Here is a 21648-nt window from a genome sequence, read left to right as displayed (position 1 = left end):
AAGGAGAAAAGGAGTAAGTGTGGTTATACTTGGCCCAGTAGTAATAGTAGCAGCCGGTGGGAATCAGTTTGATGGTTATGATTGTTTTTAGTTTGAGTCAGATTTCTTGATTGACTATAATAACAGGTTTTTGTACTGAATGTTGATCTGACCCATTTTCTTTTTTTCTTTCAAGTGTTTTTTAAATTTTTTATTCATTATAGTTGACTTACAATGTTGTGTTAGTTTCAGGTGTACAGCAAAGTGATTTCTTTATCTTTTTAGATACTTAGATTCTTTTTTAGATTCTTTTTCATTGTAGGTTATTATAAGATGTTAAATACAGTTCTCTGTTTTATACAAGAGGCCCCTGTTTGGTTATTGCTTTTACATATAGTAGTGTATATATGTTAATCCCAAACTCCTAATTTATTCCTCCTCATCTTTCCCCTTTGGTAAACATAAGTTTGTTTTCTATGTCTGTGGGTCTATTTCTATCTTGTAAATTCCTTTGTATCATTTTTTTAGCTTCTACATATAAGCGATATTATGTTTGTCTTTTACCATCTGACTTGCTTCACTTAGTATGATAATCTCTAGATCCATCCATGTTGCTGCAAATGGCATTATTTCATTCTTTTTTATGGCTAATATTCCATTGTGTATATATACCATTGTATAAATCTTCTTTAACCATTCATCTGTCAGTGGACACTTAGATTGCTTCCATGATATGACCCCTTTCCCAATATGTAAAATAATCATTTTTAGTAGTTACCATGGGCCATTTGTATTAATCGGAAGCAATGAATGGGGTCAGTTGCCCACATGGCTGGCAATAGCATTAGGGTAGAGACAAAGCTGGCAGCTTGGTGGATTTTGTCTATAGATATGTATTGTTTGTTTGCACAGTGTTTTTGAAAAATTGAATCTAAATTTAAAGATTGGAGAATTTCATGTAGCAGTCCAGAGTATCTGGCCTGTCTTGAAATAGGCCACATGTGGCCTGTTTCTGCACACAGTAGTAGGCGGGCTGGAGCTGAGCAGTGGCTCTCCCATTCCGGCCGGCCATGGTGCCCCCAACCCCCAAACAAAACAAAACAAAACAAAACATGAACTTGTGCCCTTGAACCCATTAGCTTCACTCTTGTAAATTCTCTGCCAAGTCGCCAAGGGCATTAGAGTTTGTGACCTTTGCCAGGGTTTCCAGATTTTGATAGGGGCCTTCACAACGATTGTTGTGGCAGAGATGGGGTTGAGGGTTTTCTGTTACTTTTTGAACTCACAGCATGAGGTTTTCATGACCTTGATGGCCTTGGTAGTTCACTGGAATTTAGCTACTGGGATTCTTGAGAGGATCAGTTTGAGTAATTATTATACTAGACTTTAAAGAAGAGAAAAAATAATCCTGACAGGTGATTTTTTTCATTGGAAATGGTGGGTAGGATATTAGAGAGAACTTACTGCCAGGTGTATTGTGTGGTGAAAGTTTTAAACGCAGTATTGATTAAGGAGACAGTTAATTCTAGATGATATAGAAGATAGCCATTGGGATCATTCTTTGATAGGTTATGTGCTGGAGTAGGGAATTTCCAGAGGAAAAGGTGATCTTAAGAGGTTAAGTATTTGAGAGTAATTGTTTCTAGCACAGTAGAAGAAAATAGCTAGCTAACTTTGTAACATGATTACTATGGATAATAAATGTCATCCATATGTTAATGAATGTTAAATGTTAGCCAAATGTTAATAAAAAGTGTTTCATATTTATTAATAAGTATTTTACCTTTTTAAAAAAACAGCTGCAAAGGAAGAAGAAAGGTTAGAATTTCAGCAAAAAATAAAATTTAGAATTTTTCTAAAAATTCAGCCATATATATATTTTGTCATCAGTTGGTCAGTTTCATCGCTCAGTCATGTCCAACTCTTTGTGACCCCATGGACTGCAGCACGCCAGGCTTCCCAGTCCATCACCAACTCCCAGAGCCTACTCAAACTCATGTCCATTGTGTCGGTGATGCCATCCAGCCATCTCATCCTCTGCCCTTCTCTTCCTACCTTCAATCTTTCCCAGTATCAGGGTCTTTTCCAATGAGTCAGTTCTTCGCATCAGGTGGTCAAAGTATTGAAGTTTCAGCTTTAGCATCAGTCCTTCCAGTGAATATTCAGGACTGATTTCCTTTAGGATGGACTGGTTGGATTTCCTTGCAGTCCAAGGGACTCTCAAGAGTCTTCTCCAACACCACAGTTCAAAAGCATCAATTCTTTGGCGCTCAGCTTTCTTTATAGTCCAACTCTCACATCCACACATGAGTACTGGGAAAACCGTAGCTTTGACTACATGGACCTTTGTTGGTGAAGTAATGTTTCTGCTTTTTAATATGCCGTCTAGGTTTGTCATAGCTTTTCTTCCAAGGAGCAAGCGTCTTTTAATTTCATGGCTGCAATCATCATCTACAGTGATTTTGGAGCCCCCAAAGTCTGTTAGTGTTCCCATTGTTTCCCCATCTATTTGCCATGAAGTGATGGGACCGGATGTCATGATCTTCATTTTCTGAATGTTGAGTTTTAAGCCAGCTTTTTCACTTTCTTTTACTTTAATCAAGAATCTCTTTAGTTCTTCTTTGCTTTCTGCCATAAGGGTGGTGTCATGTGCGTATCTGCTGCTGCTGCTGCTGCTAAGTCGCTTCAGTCGTGTCCGACTTTGTGTGACCCCATAGATGGCAGCCCACCAGGCTCCCCCGTCCCTGGGATTCTCCAGGCAAGAACACTGGAGTGGGTTCTGCGTATCTGAGGTTATTGATATTTCTCCTGGCAGTCTTGATTCCAGCTTTGTCATGGCGAGTTAAAAATAATAAATCACCTGATCAAACCTAAGTTCATTTTCATACCAGAAACCTTTCTACCTCCTCAGTCTCCCTGACCCTACAAGTAGCAGAATAGTTTAAAGTCTTAAGAAGTTAAAAAAAGAGAATAATCTTTTCATGCCTGCCTGGTTGGGATTGCTTTGGGATTGCCAGGAAGATTAGAGTGTTAGCAGTGGGCTTCCCAGGGCTGCCTGCCAATGCAGGATATGCAGGTTTGATCCCTGGGTTAGGAAGATTCCCTGGAGAGGGAAATGGCAATCCACTCCAGTGTTCTTGCCTGGAAAATCCCATGGACAGAGGAGCCTGGCGGGCTACAGTCCATGAGGCTGTGAGGAGTCAGGCGTGACTGAGCAGCACACACACATACACGGCTAATGCACAGTGCATTACAAACTGAATCACTTTGTATTCAGTTCATTTGTGTAGGGGGAATGCTTACATTCCTAAAGATGTCCCAGGCAGGCCATATCTGTCTCATGGGCTACTTTGCTAAGGACTTGTGAGATTTCCCTCTCTGTAAATGGCACAATAACCACTTAGAGATTCTGACCATCTCGTATGAATGGCCAGTTGCTGATACAACATGCTTTACCAAGCCGTTTGATTTTGACACTTTGGGATCAGCTGGGATTTTGTCCACACTTGCCCATAAGTCAGTGAGTAAGCCACAGTCACCTTCCAGCCTCCATGCCATCCTAATTAGCAGCTCTACAGTGATGATCTGGATTTTACTGTTTCTATTCCCTCCCTTGTTTGTGTCGAAGAGTAAATGGAGAAAGTGCATTTAATCTTTGGAAAAGGAAAGAGTTTAGTAAAGTGATTTCAATATTCAGAGGACAGTTGGACCAGTGGAATCTCAAGACACAGACCACCACAGATAGCACATATTTTGAGAAAACAAAAAAAGAAAAACTCCAAGAAGTTTTCAGAAAAGTAAGGCACCATAATCATCTCTGAATCGCCACAGTTCTGAATGGTATATTGGCAAAAGTTTGGCCATTGTGTTCCAAGGCATAGCAGACAAGCGTATAACCCACAGCCTCACCAGGGTTTCACTGGAAGCTCCACCTCTTATACAGTGAACAGAGTGGATTAGAGTACAGGCGAGGGAGGGTGAGAATATGATGGAGCTATGCTATCATGTCAGTTAATATTCATATCACTCTTTCCTCACAACTTATTGGAGTTCATTACTTTGAGAACTACTGATGTAGCTATCCTTCTTGCAACTAAGTAGACCTCATCCAGAGTATTCTAGGCAATTTTTACTTGTAAAGCTGGTCTATAGAAGAAGAATTCAAAAACTCTTTCCTTAACTCATTCATAATGTAACAATAGTATCACTGACTCAACTGACATATGTTTGAGCAAACTCTGGGACATACTGGAAAGACAGGGAAGCCTGGAGTGCTACAGTTCATGGAGTCACAAAGAGTCAGTCACAACTTAGCTGACTGACCAACAACAGCAAATGTTCAGTTCAGTCGCTCAGTCATGTCCTACTCTTTCCGACCCCACAGACTGCAGCACGCCAGGCTTCCCGGTCCATCACCAACTCCTGGAGCCTACTCAAACTCATGTCCATTGAGTCAGTGATGCCATCCAACCATTTCATCCTCTGTTGTCCCCTTCTTCTCCTGCCTTCAATCTTTCTAAGCATCAGAGTCTTTTCAAATGAGTCAGTTCTTCACATCAGGTGGCCAAAGTATTGGAGCTTCAGCATCAGTCCTTCCGATAAATATTCAGGACTGATTTCCTTTAGGATTGACTGGTTTGATCTCCTTTTGCAGTCCAAGGGACTCTCAAGAGTCTTCAACACCACAGTTTAAAAACATTACTTCTTCAGCACTCAGCTTTCTTTATGATCTGACTCTCACATCCATACATGATACTGGAAAAACCATAGCTTTGGCTAGATGGACCTTTGTTGGCAAAGTAATGTCTCTGCTTTTTAGTATGTTGTCTAGGTTTGTCATAGCTTTTCTTCCAAGTGGCAAGCATCTTTTAATTTCATGGCTGCAATCATTATCTACAGTGATTTTGGAGCCCCCCAAAATAAAATCTGTTACTGTTTCCATTGTTTCCCCATCTATTTGCCATGAAGTGATGGGACCGGATGCCATGATCTTCATTTTCTGAATGTTGAGTTTTAAGCCAGCTTTTTCACTTCCTCTTTCACTTTAATTAAGAGGCTCTTTAGTTCTTTGGTTTCTGCCATAAGGGTGGTGTCATCTGTGTATCTGAGGTTATTGATGTTTCTTCTGGCAGTCTTGATTTCAGCTTGTGCTTCACCCAGCCTAGCATTTCGTTTGATGTACTCTGCATATAAGTTAAATAAGCAGTTAATATAAGTTAATATAAGCAGTTAATATAAGTTAATTAAACAACAAATGTAACAGTGTGATTTTGCAAAACATTTTCCACCTAAAGTCACTATGTAATTTCATCATGGAATATTACAGAGATATAGTTGTTGCTGTTGTTGTCATGGTTGCTGAAAGCCCCAGAGTTACTGGTAAAGCCACATGTGCTTTAAGGTAGATTGTCATTTTGCTGGAGCTGGCGTGTACTTTCTTCAGTGTCACCAGAAGTAGTTCTGCGATTATTGTTTGGTTGTCCTGTGGCTCAGTGGTAGAGAATCTGCCTGCTGTGCAGGAGATGTGCGTTCAATCCCTGGGTTGGGAAGATCCCCTGGGGAAGGGAATGGCAACCCGCTGCAGTATTCTTGCCTGGAGAATCCCCATGGACAGAGGAGCCTGGTGGGCTACAGTCCATGGGGTTGCAAAGAGTCAGACACGACTGAGCGACTGTAACTCACACAGGTATATATTTTGGAGCCTGTGGTTTGGGGTAGAAGGAATTAGTAATTTGTGCTTATCAAGATAATACTTGCTGATGATCATTCACTTAGTGATGATGTATTCAAAACCTGGAAAGTGATCTTGAGTAGAAAGATAAGTGGTTTGAGTAGCAGATGGCAGACAGAAACTTGTACCTGGGAATACAGATTTGAGTCCCTCTTGGTTTTAATACAGGTACTTCTCTGGAGAATAGTAAGCTCAATTGAGCTTGGAATGGTATAGTTTAAAGACTGTTTCCATCACAACGCCATTCTTCTACTTTTAACTGCCTTGTTTGATTACTTATGGATACATTTTTGATGTTTTGTCTCCACTAGGGGGAGTTGTAAAGCTAGCATTTGTTTGCATTTTATATTCTTTGATTTATTTAGTGCAATTTTCTTGTCATCACCTAAGTGAAGCAAAGAAACAAATAGTGGAGTGTTCATATTGTGTTTTTTTTGTTGTTGTTCATATTACATTTTGTTTTCCTTTAGCAATTTCTTACACTTTATCTGGGACTTTCCTGGTGACTCAGTGATAAAGAATCTGCCTGCCAGTGAGGAGACCTGGATTCAGTCCCTGGGTCGGGAAGCTCCCCTGGAGAAGGAAATGGCAACCCACTCAGTAGGACTGCCTGGGAAATCCCATGGACAGAGGAGCCTGGCAGGCTGCAGTCCATAGTGTCACAGAAGAGTCAGACATGACTTAGCGACTAAACAACAACAAATACTTTATCTAGATGGTGCCTTTGAAGTGTTTCCCATAATATATAGGTATTTTTCAGGAACTGTCACAGTGGGAACAAAAACACTGAACTCTGGCTGACACTCACTTGTATGCAAACAGGTAGGACTATGTCTTCCAGTGGCCAACTGAATGGCATGCAGAAGATAGGAGTGGAAATGGAGAGATTCAGGTTCCCCTGCCGGCCCAGGGGCTGTAACTCTTGCTTTCGTGGGCATGCCCCTCACCTGCTCTCGGCCTCATCGTGCTCACCTGTAGGAGAGATTTGGCTTGGAGGGTCTCCGGTGTTCCTTCCAGGCCTAAAGTTCTATTTTGTGTCACTTGCAATGTCGCTGATATTTGTCTAATAAATGTTGTTGCCGTGTTTCTTTTACAGATGTGTGGCAATCTAGGCAAAGTCTTCCCCACTAAGATTATAAAATTTGTTTTACCTAATGGAAAGGATTAAAAAAAATTTTTCATGTAGTGTAATTCATAGACTAAAGCTCCAGCTGCCAAGTTATTTGGCCCTTTGTCAGTCCCATATTGGGCCTTTTCAAGGATGTTTTTATTAATAACTTGGCTCTGAGGCTAAGATGCGGATTCTACTTAGTGTGTATCCATGAAAGCATTATTTCACAATTCATATTTAAAAATATCAAAATCGGTTCATCAGTGTACTTGTTGGGCAGCTTGTTCAGAAGGCAGATGAATGTTGTCCACTCCATTTGCTGCTGTCCTCTGGGGAGAAGATGTATTATATGCTTTGTAATCTGAGAACTCTTGCTTTCATGAATATCAAGGATTATAGACTCTGAAGACAGTCTGTTTAGTTAATTTAAGCTGAAGAATCTTAAGAAAAGGTTCACATGTTCCTTGTTTTACATTCCGCTTGAACTAGGCTTTTTGGCTGTTCTTTGTAGATTATTGTAAAAGTGTTTTGTTGCTAAAGTTCTTTGAGTAAAATGTCCTCAAATAATTTTTTTTTTTTTTTTTTTTTGCAGGAACAAACACACGAGCTAGTAAAGGGAGAGGATTTTATAGACTAGTTTAAAATGCATTTCAGTAGGGGTCTTAGCAATGCAAATTATCTTTTTTCTAGGGAAAGTATCTCTTTAATTATTAAACTCAGTTGATAACTCAATCATATCCCACTAAGAGGATTGTATTTGTGACCAAAAGACAGTATCACTTCCACATTTGGAAGTAATAAGGGGAATTAGGTCTTGCCGTTTATAAGGATTGTTACTTTGTTCTTGAATCTGTATTTGGTAGTTGGGTGGATCTTTAATGAGGAAATTTTACAGTTTCTAAAATTTTCTGTTGGGTAACAGGCATACGTTGATATGAAAATTTTGTGTTTTATGGTACAGGGTTCAAAAGCAAAATCTGTTTGACAGTTGTATGAGGAGGGCACCCTTTGATCCCAGGAATGGAAGCCTGGGGCAGGTGGTATTTTATTCCTGAATGGCCTTATTGGGAAGCTCATTTAACCTCTCTGTCCTCAAAGTTATGGAGCCAAGGATTATAGCCCAGCTATGACAAAGATCTTGAGAAATTTTTTGAAAGCGAATGAAATGATTTAAAAATGTTAGTACATTTTGTAAAATATTTTCTAAAACACTAGATACAGTAGGGATGTTTTGCTACTTGACAAGTTTACCTATGGATCCAGAAGCATTTTGAGGAACTTAATTGCTTATGCTCAAATTAATTTTCTTCCATGGATGCCAGTTTTGTTAATTTTGTGGTGTTGCAAAGAAAGCTATAAGAACTGCTTAATTATTGTGTAGCTTTTTCTATCTTTATGGGAGGGGGTGGAAATTGTACTGTTTAGATGTTCCTATTAAGGTTCTTCTGAATTATAAGGCTGTGTACTTGAACCTCATTGAAGGTTTAGAAGAAAATGTTTTTTCTTTATAGGAGTCCTTATTTGATTTAAGTATAAAACATTTATTTTGGTTTTATTCCCTGTGTTATATGTGGGTACAGTCTTTTTCCTTCAAGTTCTTGTAGGTGCTTTTTTCTGTGAATTTTGTCCTTGTAAAATCACTTTGCCACCTTTCTCTTGAGTCCCATTGTGGTATCCTACTATACTGATGTGTTCTCTCTTAGTGTTTGTTATTCTTTATATCTTTAGGTCAACTCTGATATGGCTAATTCACAAAATGATTTTTCAGTTACCTATGTGAGCAGATGGCCAATAAGTCAAGCTCCTGATCGTTAATATCAGTTCCATCAAGATAACTTTTCATTGGAATAGAATAGTTTTCTCTTACTTCATTTTTAGAGAAACCAGTGTATTGAGAACACCTTCAAATAAACAATCCACTCAATGTTAGAAATATGTATGTGGGTGAAGAAGTGTCCCCCTTCCCCACCTCACATACCCCATTCCATTCCCAAGTTTGACTTCACCAAAACTCTGTTAACAGTTGGGGCATTCTTTTCAGACATTTCTTAGGATAATTTTATTTAACTTTTACCATATGCATTTTAAGAATATCTTTTAAATTATAAATGTAATACTCAGATATGTTTTATAGCTATACTTCCTTTCTTTCATTCTAATGCAGAGAAGTAGGGGAAAAAACCTGCCATAGACTAAGCAACTTCTCATTTTTTTCTTCCGGATTTTTATAGAGTGTTAAAGTCTTTAAAACTGATATATTACATAATTTTATGGGATTGATTTATATACTCTGGAGGACTCGGTCAATTTACTAATAATCTAACTGATGCTTAGGTTTAAAGAGAAGTCATTATAAGCAGTCCTTTGACCCTTTAGTAACATAATGTTTGAATCTTCTGATTATTACAAATTTTAAGTCGTTATATTGGGATTTGAAGACATTTACAGATATTGAAATTCAACAAATTAGGTAATTCATTTGTCTCTTTGTCACAGTTGATCTTGGAACTTGAGTGAATTTATCTAGTTCTTATAAGGCAGAATGCTAAAGATGTGATTTTTCTGGAAAAAAAATTGGAGAGCAAAATCATGTGCTTTTTTGTCAGTTTTAGTTATATTTTTGAGAGTACTGTATCCATAAAAACCTGAAGCTTACAGCCTTCTTTCTACTCAACTGTTTATAAGAGCCAAGCATTGTGTATCTTTTCATCATTGGAATTGGATGGCTCTCTAGTAATTAGTTACTCCCCAAGAGGTTTCCCTCATATCAATGGCGCTTCTAAGGGCTTCCAGGGCCACCAGCTGCTGCGGCTGTTACCACCACCTGGGTACAGTGCATCTGGCCACTCCAGATTCCCAGGAGGGTGTCTAATTGCCAAGTCCTCCAGGTCTGATTACTGGTAGAACAGGATTCTGAGACTCAGATCTGCCCCCCGGATAACATGATACAGTGATGGTGCCATTATTATGACCTGCTGTGTTTGCCTAAAAGAAGTTTTAAAAGCTTTCCTGCTGTACGTGTATCTGAATCTAAGACCTCTAGCAAAAGATAAAAAAGATACCTTCCAATATGAATCCTGATATTTATGTGTTCCCCTTCCCCCAAGTGAACTGATGAATATCATTCCGGTGGAATTTAAGACCTTTATTACATAGAGAAATTAGGAAATTCTTTGACTTCTACAGTCAAAATCACTGGTGCCAAGGCAACTTTGGTTTGGTATCTTGGGTCTAAGCCAGTGTTGTATTGACGCTGACCTTCCTGTCTCAGTTGCAGCAGTTACTCACAGACCTGCCTCACGATATGCTGGATGATGACCTGTCTTCCCCCGAACTTCACTATTCGGACTGCAGCGAGGATGGCAGAGAGGAAAAGTAAGGACCTGAAACCCCTTGTGTTTGTATATCACAATGCTTTGAGTTTTTTTCTTTAGATAGCCTGCAGGCAATAATAACAGATATGATTGTAAAATTGTAGACTACTTCTTAATCCTTTAGGTAAAATTTGGAGGGCACCCATGTTAAAATCTTGAGGTTCTCTATGGTGTCTCTGTCCAAATAGATGATAGGCTCTAATTTAAAATACTGATTTTTCTCAAGCACACATCATTCTGAGCAATTGGAGATGAACTGGACTGAGCATCAAGTGCTGCCTAAACCTCCAAATGTAAATGTAAGTATCTGGCATGAACTTGACTTTGAGGGTGGGAATAGATCTTAGTACTTTTCTCTTACTCTTGTTATCTAATAGGCCTATAATGAGATTCGGGATATATGCATTGGAGAGAAAAGTGGCAATGGCTGGGAAGACAATCAAAGTAGAACTGAAGACCAGCATCCTGTCTACCATCCTGAAGGAGGTGGAGATGAAGGCGGAAGTGGTTATAGTCCTCCGAGTAAATATGAGCAGACTGATTTATATCACCTTCCTGAAAACTTTAGGCCATATACCAACAGTCAGAAGCAGGAATTTAATAGCCAACCAACCAATGTAATTACATTTTCAGATACTCAAAGGAATCATTTTCAGGTATTGTAGAAACTTGACTTTCAAGAAATTTGTGTATGTGTGTACACACAGTTGCTGTGTGTGTGTGATTAAGAAATGTTTGTGAAAAGTGCAGTAGTAACATTTAAGTACAAATAGTGCTGAGGGTGCATTTATTCAGCCTCATGCTGAATTAGTCGTGCAGTTTTCTCTTTACAGTCTAATTAAATCATCTTAAATGAGAATTTTAAAATAGAGACTTCATGGAAATAATTAAACATGAAAAGTTAAGTCTGTCAAAGAATGGCCACCTTCGTCTACTGAGGCTTCTGGCTTCTACCATTAACTCTGCTCCAGTGAAAAGCTATGTTCAGGTACCCTGATGGAGTTTAAAAATGGTTAATCACCTACATGAGACCAGTCAGTTACCTTGATCATCTAGCTCATCACCCTTATCACAAATTTTGCATCAAATACTTCAAAGATGATTATCTGTTGTGATGATACAGCAATAGGATGAATGTTAAGGAAAGAAATACTTTCCCCCTCTGCCTCTGGAGAGTTTGATGAATAAGACCTTAGGATACAGTTAGCTGCTGCTTAGATTTTCTCAATGACGATGAATGCCTCATTTCACAGTAGATATTCTGTGTTACCTGATGACAGGATAAGTTTTTGGTTGTTTTAAGGTGTCATTTCCCCTTACTTCCCCCTTACTTACTTAGTTTCCCCTTACTTCTCTATAAAATGTTATTCATCCCACAAAAGTTACTATTTATTACATGAGTCATTGTATTACACGTTATTGCATAGATGTGTTTTCTAGATTATTCTTAAATGTTTATTATATACAATCTCACTGGAATTCTTGAATGTAATTTATGGAATTGATAATATTATATGCTCAGAAGTACAACTAAAGTGTGTGAAATTACATATTTCAGACTTTATATGAACTTTACTAAGTAACAGTAAGTGCTATTTTTAAGCAGAGAGAGAGATATATATAAAATTTGTAATTGTACCACCATTAAGTTTTACAACAAGTTGTCTCATTCAGATAATTTTTGAAGAAAAGAGCAAATCGTAATTGTCAACTTTGTCTCTCACCTTGTAATAGCAATTTGGCATGTCACAAGGTCCTAGTTGTCAAGCTCTGGAATCATATAAAGTGACATATAAACCTTTTCAGTCTTCTGCCCAGAATAATGGCTCACCAGCCCAGGATACTGCAGAAAGCGACACATTTGAAGGCCTGCAACAGCAATTTTTAGGAGCTAATGAAAGTAGGTATCAAGTTTAAATTTCTTCACCGCCTATTTGGAGAACTTTGAGCACTTGGAGCATGTTCAAGAATTATGATTTTAAGGAAGATAATGAAAATTTTTGAAAAGAGTCCAGTTTTAAAAGATATATTCTGAAGTTTGAATAAGCTGACATGAAGTCTAGAATTGACTTCAAATATCATGTTGTTGGGGGGTAAGTTTGCATGGGGATGTAGATAAAGTGAGACTGGCCATGAGTTCACAATTGTTGAATCTAGGTGATGGTTTCATCGAGTTCACTGTAGTCTTTTCTCTACTTTCTTATGTATTTGAAATTTCCCTTAATGAAAAATTAACAGAAATTTTCTCAGGTGTATATTTCAGTCATTCTATTTGGTTAAGACTTAATTAGCTTCATATAGCATATCTTTCTTAACAGAAGCCTAAATTGGAAAATGAAATGTAGTTTTCTTTTCAATCTTAGATTTTTTTCATTATAGAAATGTAATTTAGTAAGTCAACCATTATCTTAATTTTTTCTTTTGGTTTTTAGAGTTTTACTGTGGACAACTTTGGTTATAAATGGACAACTTTGATATAAATGACTGTATACTCAGAATGAAAACTAGAGTTACATCTCAGGTTTAGTCCTGTGACACTTGCTAAAAAATTTTCTTTTGAATAGTATATGTATCGGTAAAAGTGCTACTAGGGAATTTTGAGGAGATCCGAACATTCAGAACTAAAAACCAAACTTGACTAATCTGAATCTTTGTTTTCATACATCCAACGTTTGTCATCCTACTCTCTGGCATGTGAAATAACTTCTAGTTATTGCTGAAGAGCCAGTGTGATTCTAGAATGCGAACACAAGTGTTGTTTTTGTATTACATTTAAGAAGTGGGGGGAAAAGTCATATCAGATATTCTGGGTTTCCTGGGCTGCATGCACCAAAGAGAAAACTGAACTCTAGTGCCCTAACTTCATGGTGCTGCTTCCATCTTATGCTCAGGCTCTAGGATAGTTGCAAGGGACACCTTTTCCCCCAGTGAGCTGACAGCAAATATGTGGGCAACCTCTCTCTGTTCCTAAGGTTTTGTGGAATGAAGAGATGAGGAGGTGGACAGTGTGTGTGGCATAACTCTTTTGGGGTTAAGTAAATAGACATCACAACGGTGGCCTGACACCTTGATGTTATTCTTTCAGTTCTGCTGTGTTCGGTTACATTTATATTGCCTGGTCATTTTGCATATATCACTTTCATCACTTCCTTAACAATCTGCATTTTTATCCCGTTGATTCATTTTTTGTTAGTTACACATTTGCCTAAATTTGACATCAGAGAGTTAACTAACTTAATGGTAGTGCTGAATTTAGTGATTATAGGTTCTTAGTAGTTTAAAAAAATGAGTTTGAAGAGAGTGGCAACCCACTCCAGTACTCTTGCCTGGAAAATCCCATGGACGGAGGAGCCTGGTGGGCTGCAGTCCATGGGGTCTCGAAGAGTCGGACATGACCGAGCAACTTCACTTTCACTTTTCACTTTCCTGCTTTGGAGAAGGAAATGGCAATCCACTCCAGTGTTCTTGCCTGGAGAATCCCAGGGATGGGGGAGCCTGGTGGGCTGCTGTCTGTGGGGTCACACAGAGTCGGACACGACTGAAGTGACTTAGCGTTATAGCAGAGTTTTCAGCCTTCAGTTGGGGGTTTCAACCATATCTCTTTTAAAAAAGAAGAAGACTGTTTTATTTGTTAGCAAATAGTAGCATTGTTCTTATAGGAAAATATTCATCATTGTGTAGTTGAAAGATTATCCTGCTTCTGCGAATCACTTTTTTCTTTTTCTCCCCAAGTGATTTTTAAGTGGTCCTTAAAATGACTTTATTTCTGAAAGAAGACCTCAAAATTTTTTATTAATCTATTTTTTAATTTATTAATTCAGCAGTTATTTGCCAGTATAAATGAGTTCATTCTTGCTTAAAATAAAATATTTTGAGAAGGATATCTAGAAATTTTCTTTGAAAATGGTTTTATAGAAGTCGATGTACTTCTGTTTTTCAACTTAATGAGAGCTTGGAACTCTATTCCATTGTCATTGGTATATACTTATTTTTCATTAGCCCAAATGGTAGTGATTCAGAGGTATGCATTAACTAGTGACTTTTCAGACTTTCCTGGCAGTGACCATGGAGTAAGAAGTACTTTTTTTTTTGCATTGTAATGAGGTCTACAATATTTATATAAATATTGTATAAATAAGTTTCACATAGTAATACTTATTTATGCTACATGATACACTCCAATCATATTCTGTCTTGTTATTACCAAACCAAAATTTGGACCTTCTTGCCTGCTTTCAATAAAGCCAATCTAACCAACACCTGGTTGTGATGAAGGAAAAAGTGTGAAAGTGTGTCACTGAGTTGTGTCTGACTCTCTGTGACCCCATGGGCTGTAGTCCGCCCGGCTCCTCTGTCCATGGAATTCTCCAGGAAAGAATACTGGAGTGGGTTGTCATTCCCTTTTCCAGGGGATCCTCCCACCTCAGGGCTTGAGCCCAGGTCTTCTGCATTGCAGGCAGTTTCTTTCCTGAGCCACCAGGGAAGTGCGGCATTTATGATAAGGTGCAGTAAGAGAAGTCCTGGACACCTGAGGCTTAAAAAGCTCAAACTCCTTAAATGGCCCCTTAAACACTGCACTTGCCTTCACTACAACCAGGTGTCAGTAGATTGGCTTTACTGTGTGCAGGTGAGCAGACCCAAGTTTTTGGCTTGGTAACATTGTTTATTAAAAATGCTAGTCACAATCTCCTGAATTCATTTCAGGATACCCTAAGTTGTATTTGCAGTTTGATAAAACATTGCCCGAAATGACCACAAATTTATATTTTGATGTTTTTATCTAATAAATTGTCTTTAATTCCCAAGCAGACTCTGCAGAAAATATGCAGATTATTCAACTTCAGGTTCTTAACAAAGCTAAAGAGAGACAACTGGACAATTTAGTTGAAAAGTTAGATGAAAGTGAACGTCAAGTTAGGTTTCTGAATCATCAGCTTCTGATAACCAAAGGTAAGAAGACAAGTGTTGGGTGCTGTTGTGTTTGAGGTCCGTAGAGCTAGATAGCTTGTTTCTAGTAACCTCATTTTAAATATGAAGCATAGAGATTTGATGCACTTGATGAAGGGCTCACGAGGAATCAGTCAGAGCAAAACAAAAATCTAGGACTTTTGACACATTGCCTTGGACTTCTTTCCAGAACATACATTTTGAGGTCCTCATTTTTTCCACCTTTTTTCTATTCTATTAGACTAATAGAATCAGAGAACATTATATAAATATGCTGATAGTATTCCATCTCAAAAAGCTGTCGATTCCTTATGTAGTTTACATTGGATAAAGTATTCCAGTTCCCAGAGAGACTTATGTTTAGTTTGCAGTATGTTTTCTGGGCCTATGAATTAGCATAACATTTCAATCCAAGTAAGAGTTAGTGATCCTGAACTGCTTTGAGAGTGCCAAGGAGAAAATGTGGTCATCTCTGGGAGAAGCGGAGTGTAAACACAGATTTCAGATTATAATTGCTCACTCTTTGTGCTTTCTGTAGTTTTGGTCAGTGTTGAACTCTCATTTGTAGAATAATTTTGTGACCGAACTCCAGCTTATATCAAACTTAATTGATAGTGAAAAGATCTTTTTGTAATGCTCATGAAATTTATTTTGAGAGAAGAACTTGTGAACTGTTACAGTAAAGTATGTGGGAAGAATGAAAGACTAGGTGAATTTATGAGGTCATTGAAAGTATGTATAAAAAGTAATTTTTCCTCAGATTATTTCTTTGATCAGCTGGGGCTTGTCATATCTGTGTAGCTTCTCAAGTAACAGATATTGAAATGATTTTTTAGGGGATCTTTTGGTCCCTAAAGGGATACAATAAGATTTTTGAAGAGAGCGGTTGCTGTTCTGTAAAAAAAAAAATTTTTTTGATGTCACTCACATTCTTTTTTTGAAGCTTTTCTAATTTTCTCCAAATCAAGTGAAGTTCATTATCTGAACTGAATTAAATGCAGCAACATTTATATGTGATAAAGATCTGATATTTGATAGATTGTGGCAATTAGGATCCCTCTGCAGTAACATATTACTTATATAAAATTTTTTAATGTTCTAGATGAAAAGGATGGTTTGGCCCTCAGCCTTCGAGAATCACAGAAACTTTTTCAGAATGGAAAAGAAAGAGAAATACAGCTTGAAGCACAAATAAAAGCACTGGAGACCCAAATACAAGCATTAAAAGTCAACGAAGAACAGGTAAATATTTGATCTTCATTATTTATGATAAAAAGTTGTTGATTACAATGAAATCTTAGTTGCTTAATGTTTTGTTTTGTGGGACTAAATTTGGGAAAACTTTGAAGTTTACACATTCTTCTCCCATAAGTCAGTTTGCATTTCTTTCCTTTTCCTTGGAGGAATGGGTCTCCCATTCACCTAGTCATCTATGCACCAGAAATCTGGAGGAGAGCTCAGCTTCTGTGTTCCTCTGTCTAGTCAGCCACTATGTTGTGTTGAGTCTCCTCATTTCTGTCCACACGTCCCTAGTTCAGTATTTTATCGTCTGTTGCAGAAGTCTCGTATGTAGTCTCTAATCTTTTACCCCTTCTCTTCTCTCATCTGGCCATCTGAGTAATCTTTCTGCAGCACAGTTCTAGTTATGTCTTTCCCTTACTTAAAGTCTTTCAATGACCCTGCTTCACTTGTGGGATGAAACAGGGTGTCAGGATGACCATCTGATCCTTGCCTTTCTCTTCTCTCACTCTTAAACTCAATAGTCTGTTTTTATGTACTCATATGTGCTGTCTCTTCACTGGAATGCCCTCTCCTCAGCACATTGCTATTTGATTAACAAGCCCCTGCTCAAGGCTTTTCTAAAGTCTTCCTGTTTTCTTCCTCAAGTCGGTTGATCACATCTGTTATAACAGACCTAGAATAATCTTGAAGGCCAGAACGGGTTGCCCTCATCTTAGTAACCTCACCACATAAGCCCAGAGCCTGGTACATTATAGGTGGTCAGTACATGGTGAGTGAGTTATGGTGTTCAAAATTGACCTAACCTCTGAATTTTTTTTTCTTACATATTTCTCTTTTCCTGCTCTGATATTATCACAAGTATAGTTTTATTTTGTGTTTTGAAATCTGATAAACAAGGGCTACCCTTACAAATTCTTAAAATATTTAGTAGCTCTTTTTTACACTTTTCCTTCTAGATCTTGCAAATCAACTTCCCATGCTTTATAAAAAGTCTTGTTGGGATTTTGATTAGTGAAGCATGGTGTTTACCATTTTATGGATGGTTAACCAAGTCTTGGCGAGGTCACATTACTTTTCCAGGATTACAAAGCCGGTTACTGACAAAGCATCAGAAACTGAATTTTTTGACCCCAACAGACTAGTCTTTGAAGTGGTGGCACATTCTTTGATTAATGAGAATGGTGGCCATTTGATCATGGGAAATAGTCACAAGTCTTTGGTAGCCACGCCTGGCAGTGAATGATTCATGTAAGTAATGCTGTTTTGGTGGTTACGAACAAAAGTGACTTGGTTCTAGATGAGATTTGTGGCTAGTTCCGAGGATGGAAGAGTTTAAACAATGTTGTCTCATGTCTGGTTCTTTCTCAGCCATCAGTTCTTAGCTAAAAACAGAGAGGACTCTAAAGTAGCCTATTGCTTCTCATTCTCACTCCCCTCTATTGTGCCGTATTTTATCACTCTGTTTTAAAACCGTCTGAAATTATCTCATCTGTTTACTTATTATTGTCTGTCCGTTTTCACCAGAAAGTAATAAGACTTTAGGCCTTGGCTGTCTTGTCATCCTGTCCTTAAGTGCTTGGAACCCTGCCTGGCACAAAGTGTCCACATCATTTACTGAACAAATGATGAATGTCTTAAGTAGTTTAAGTGGTATTGGGATAAATAGGCAATCTCTGGAAAAGAATGAAGAAGCGACCTCATTTGAAATTTTTCATTCTTATGTGTAATATAGACTATCATTATTTAAAATTTTTTGAAAAATGATAGTTATTAAAGAGTTGCTTTTATGTCATAATCTGCATAATCTTTTAGTAATCTTTTTATAAGTTAGAACTTGCATTTATAAAAAATAACACAGTATAAAATTAAATTAAAAATTAAAATTAAATAAATTTTAAAAAGCAACAGAACCACCAAGTACATTAATTTTCTATTGCTGCTTTAACAGATCCCCACAGGCTTAGTGGCTTAAAACAGCACAAATTTATCACCTTACAGACAGAAAGTCAGAAGTCTGACATGGCTCTCATTGGGCTAAAATCAAGGTGTTGGTAGAGCTGTTTTGCTTTCTGGAGAGCTGGGGGAGAATCCCCTTTTTTGCTTTTTCCAGCTTCTGGAGGCCCCCTGCATTCCTTGGTGTATGGTCCATTTCCATTTTCAGAGCTAGCAGTCACAATTCTGACTTTTTTTGCCTCAGTTTTGCTCATTAAAGGACCCTTCTGGATGCAGTGGGTCCACCCTGGTAATCCAGGACAGTCTCCTTATTTGAGGTCATCTGGTTAGCAACTTTAATCCAGTCACAACCTTAATTTCCCATTGTCATGTGACAGAACGTATTCACAGGTTTCAAGAATTAGAACATGGGTATCTTGTGGGAGTTGTCAGTAAACCTGCTGCACAATTACTTCTCCACAGCCATATAGTTACAGTTTAAAAAGCCTCCTTTTTAGTACATGACCACTGAGAAGTTTCATCAGTCTTTCCAGCAGCAGTTGTCTTTAACCTCCCTTCTGCCTCCCTCCCCATCCCACCCCTCATGTCTGATTCATTTTGCTTTTTGGCAGGAACCAACGCAATTCTGTAAAGCAATTATCTTTCAATTAAAAAATAAATAAATTTAAAAATTAAAAAAAAAGTTGTCATTTTTCCATGACCTAACAATTGGACTTCCCTCCAACACTTGGAGCACAGAGTGATGCAAACAGCATTGAGATGGGTGTAGAAGCAGCAGATTCCTTGCTTGGAACCCACATTGCCATTATGTCGTGCAAAATCTTCTCTCGCTTTCCTCAGACATGTCCAGATTCTTTTTCTCTGTGAATAATAGTTCCAGCAACCATGGGCCTGGTGGATCCCAGCTAGGGAACTAGAGCCACCGTGGGGAGACCTTTCTTCTCTTTGTTCTTGTTCCTGTCGTTTAGTCGCTCAGTCATGTCTGACTCTTTGCAACCCCATGGACTGTATAGCCTGCAGGCTCCTCTGTCCATGGGATTCTCCAAGCAAGAATGCTGGAGTGGGTTGCCATTTCCTGCTCCAGGGGATCTTCCCGACCCAGAGGCTGAACCCCACGTCTCTTGTGTCTCCTTCATTGGTGGTGGGTTCTTTACTACTGAGCCACCAGGGAAGCCCCTGCTTTCATTTAGTTAAGCATGGTTGAGTTTTAGAATTAAAATTCATGAAGATAGCCCAGTCAGAATACTGTAAATGTGTATCCTGTGTGTATTTTCTAGATGATTAAAAAGTCCAGAACTACTGAGATGGCCATGGACAGCCTGAAGCAGCAGCTGTTGGACCTGCATCATTCGGAATCGCTTCAGCGCACGAGGGAGCAGCATGAGAGCATCGTGATGGGCCTCACGAAGAAGTATGAGGAGCAAGTGCTGTTCTTACAGAGGAAGTTGGATGCTACCCTTACTGCACTGAAGGAACAGGTTGGAATGATTTCAAATAGCAACTATTATAAACAAGTAAAGCTGTGACTGACATCTTGCAGTTCATCATATAGAAATGCTGGGTGTTTGCAGTAGGTATTTGAGTATGAGTAAAATTTAAAAGCCCGAAGAGTTTTATCTATGTATATGCCCCGAGGGCATACTTTTGGAAATCCTTCCTCTGGTAGGACTGGTTAGTGCTTTCTCAGTTCTCATATTACTGCTTCTTCATTTGTCGAATATTTATGCATATTATTTATATGTCTTCAGTTCAGTTCAGTCGCTCAGTCATGTCCAACTCTTTGCAACCCCATGAATTGCAGCACACCAGGCCTCCCTGTCCATCACCAGCTCCCAGAGTTTACCCAAACTCATGTCCATCGAGTCGGTGATGCCATCCAGCCATCTCATCCTCTGTCGTCCCCTTCTCCTCCTGCCCCCAATCCCTCCCAGCATCAGAGTCTTTTCCAATGAGTCAACTCTTTGCATGAGGTGGCCAAAGTAATGGAGTTTCAGCTTTAGCATCAGTCCTTCCAATGAACACCCAGGGCTGATCTCCTTTAGAATGGACTGGTTGGATCTCCTTGCAGTCCAAGGGACTCTCAAGAGTCTTTTCCAACACCACAGTTCAAAAGCATCATTCTTTGGCACTCAGCTTTCTTCACAGTCCAACTCTCACATCCATACATGACCACTGGAAAAACCATAGCCTTGACTAGATGGACCTTTGTTGGCAAAGTAATGTCTCTGCTTTTGAATATGCTGTCTAGGTTGGTCATAACTTCCCTTCCAAGGAGTAAGCGTCTTAATTTCATGGCTGCAGTCACCATCTGCAGTGATTTTGGAGCCCCACAAAATAAAGTCTGACTCTGTTCCCACTGTTTCCCCATCTACTTCCCATGAAGTGATGGGACCAGATGCCATGATCTTAGTTTTCTGAATGTTGAGCTTTAAGCCAACTTTTTCACTCTCCTCTTTCACTTTCATCAAGAGGCTCTTTAGTTCTTCTTCACTTTCTGCCATAAAGGGTGGTGTCATCTGCATATTTGAGGTTATTGATATTTCTCCCGGCAATCTTGATTCCAGCTTGTGCTTCCTCCAGCCCAGCATTTCTCATGATGTACTCTGCATATAAGTTGAATAAGCAGGGTGACAATATACAGCCTTGACGTACTCCTTTTCCTATTTGGAACCAGTCTGTTGTTCCATGTCCAGTTCTAACTGTTGCTTCCTGACCTGCATATAGGTTTCTCAAGAGGCAGGTCAGGTACTCTGGCATTCCCATCTCTTTCAGAATTTTCCACGGTTTATTATGTCTTAGAAGATTCCAAACTGAAAAGAAGGAGTGTTCTGGGAGCTGGCCTGAAATTGAGTGGTTGTCCTGAGATTAACCAGGAGAAGACCTTTCATGGGTTTCCCAGTGTTTGGTTATTAACTTGTCAGTAAATATTTGCTAGAAATGATTCTTGGGAGAAGAGTTGATTTTGAGACTACTGTAATAAATAAGAAAGAGATTCTGATCTGAAATCATTTAGATATGAAAGTTGAGCATGTTTCACAGTTTTTATTTTAGCTTTGCCCCAAAAGGAATAAAATGTAACCCAGATAGTGGGTTTCCTTGTGCTCCAAAACCCCAGATAATCAGTTGAATGAATAAAATTTCAGGGATTGTCTTTCTCAGTGTAATTTCAGAATTAATTTAACCCAAGGAAAGAAGAGAAGAATATTAAAATGTGAGGTTCTCTAAATTTTTCCACGATTTAGGTAGAGTACTATAAAACTGCACTGCATTATTGGCAATAATAATTGTTTGTCGTTTCATTTTATTTTACT

General features: G+C 38.6%; 1 protein-coding gene across 8 annotated transcripts in view; it reads left to right on the top strand.

The window, feature by feature from the left end:
• The window catches only part of CEP152 (centrosomal protein 152), a 107025-nt gene that overhangs the window by 10011 nt on the left and 75366 nt on the right, over positions 1 to 21648 (top strand). For 5 of the 8 annotated variants that reach the window (XM_070377869.1, XM_070377868.1, XM_070377866.1 and 2 more), the window contains exons 3-9: positions 10093 to 10196; positions 10422 to 10494; positions 10573 to 10851; positions 11930 to 12095; positions 15002 to 15145; positions 16245 to 16384; positions 19615 to 19815. In XM_070377869.1, coding sequence (XP_070233970.1) covers positions 10093 to 10196; positions 10422 to 10494; positions 10573 to 10851; positions 11930 to 12095; positions 15002 to 15145; positions 16245 to 16384; positions 19615 to 19815 — 1107 coding nt within the window. The remainder of the gene's footprint in view (positions 1 to 10092; positions 10197 to 10421; positions 10495 to 10572; positions 10852 to 11929; positions 12096 to 15001; positions 15146 to 16244; positions 16385 to 19614; positions 19816 to 21648) is intronic. The other 3 variants (XM_070377871.1, XM_070377870.1, XM_070377865.1) reach the window with 1 other exon arrangement.

Source organism: Bos mutus, chromosome 10 (genome assembly GCF_027580195.1).
Source record: "Bos mutus isolate GX-2022 chromosome 10, NWIPB_WYAK_1.1, whole genome shotgun sequence".
NCBI lineage: Eukaryota > Metazoa > Chordata > Mammalia > Artiodactyla > Bovidae > Bos > Bos mutus.
The sequence above is the reverse complement of the archived record's forward strand: the minus strand, read 5'-3'. Positions and strand labels throughout refer to the sequence as shown.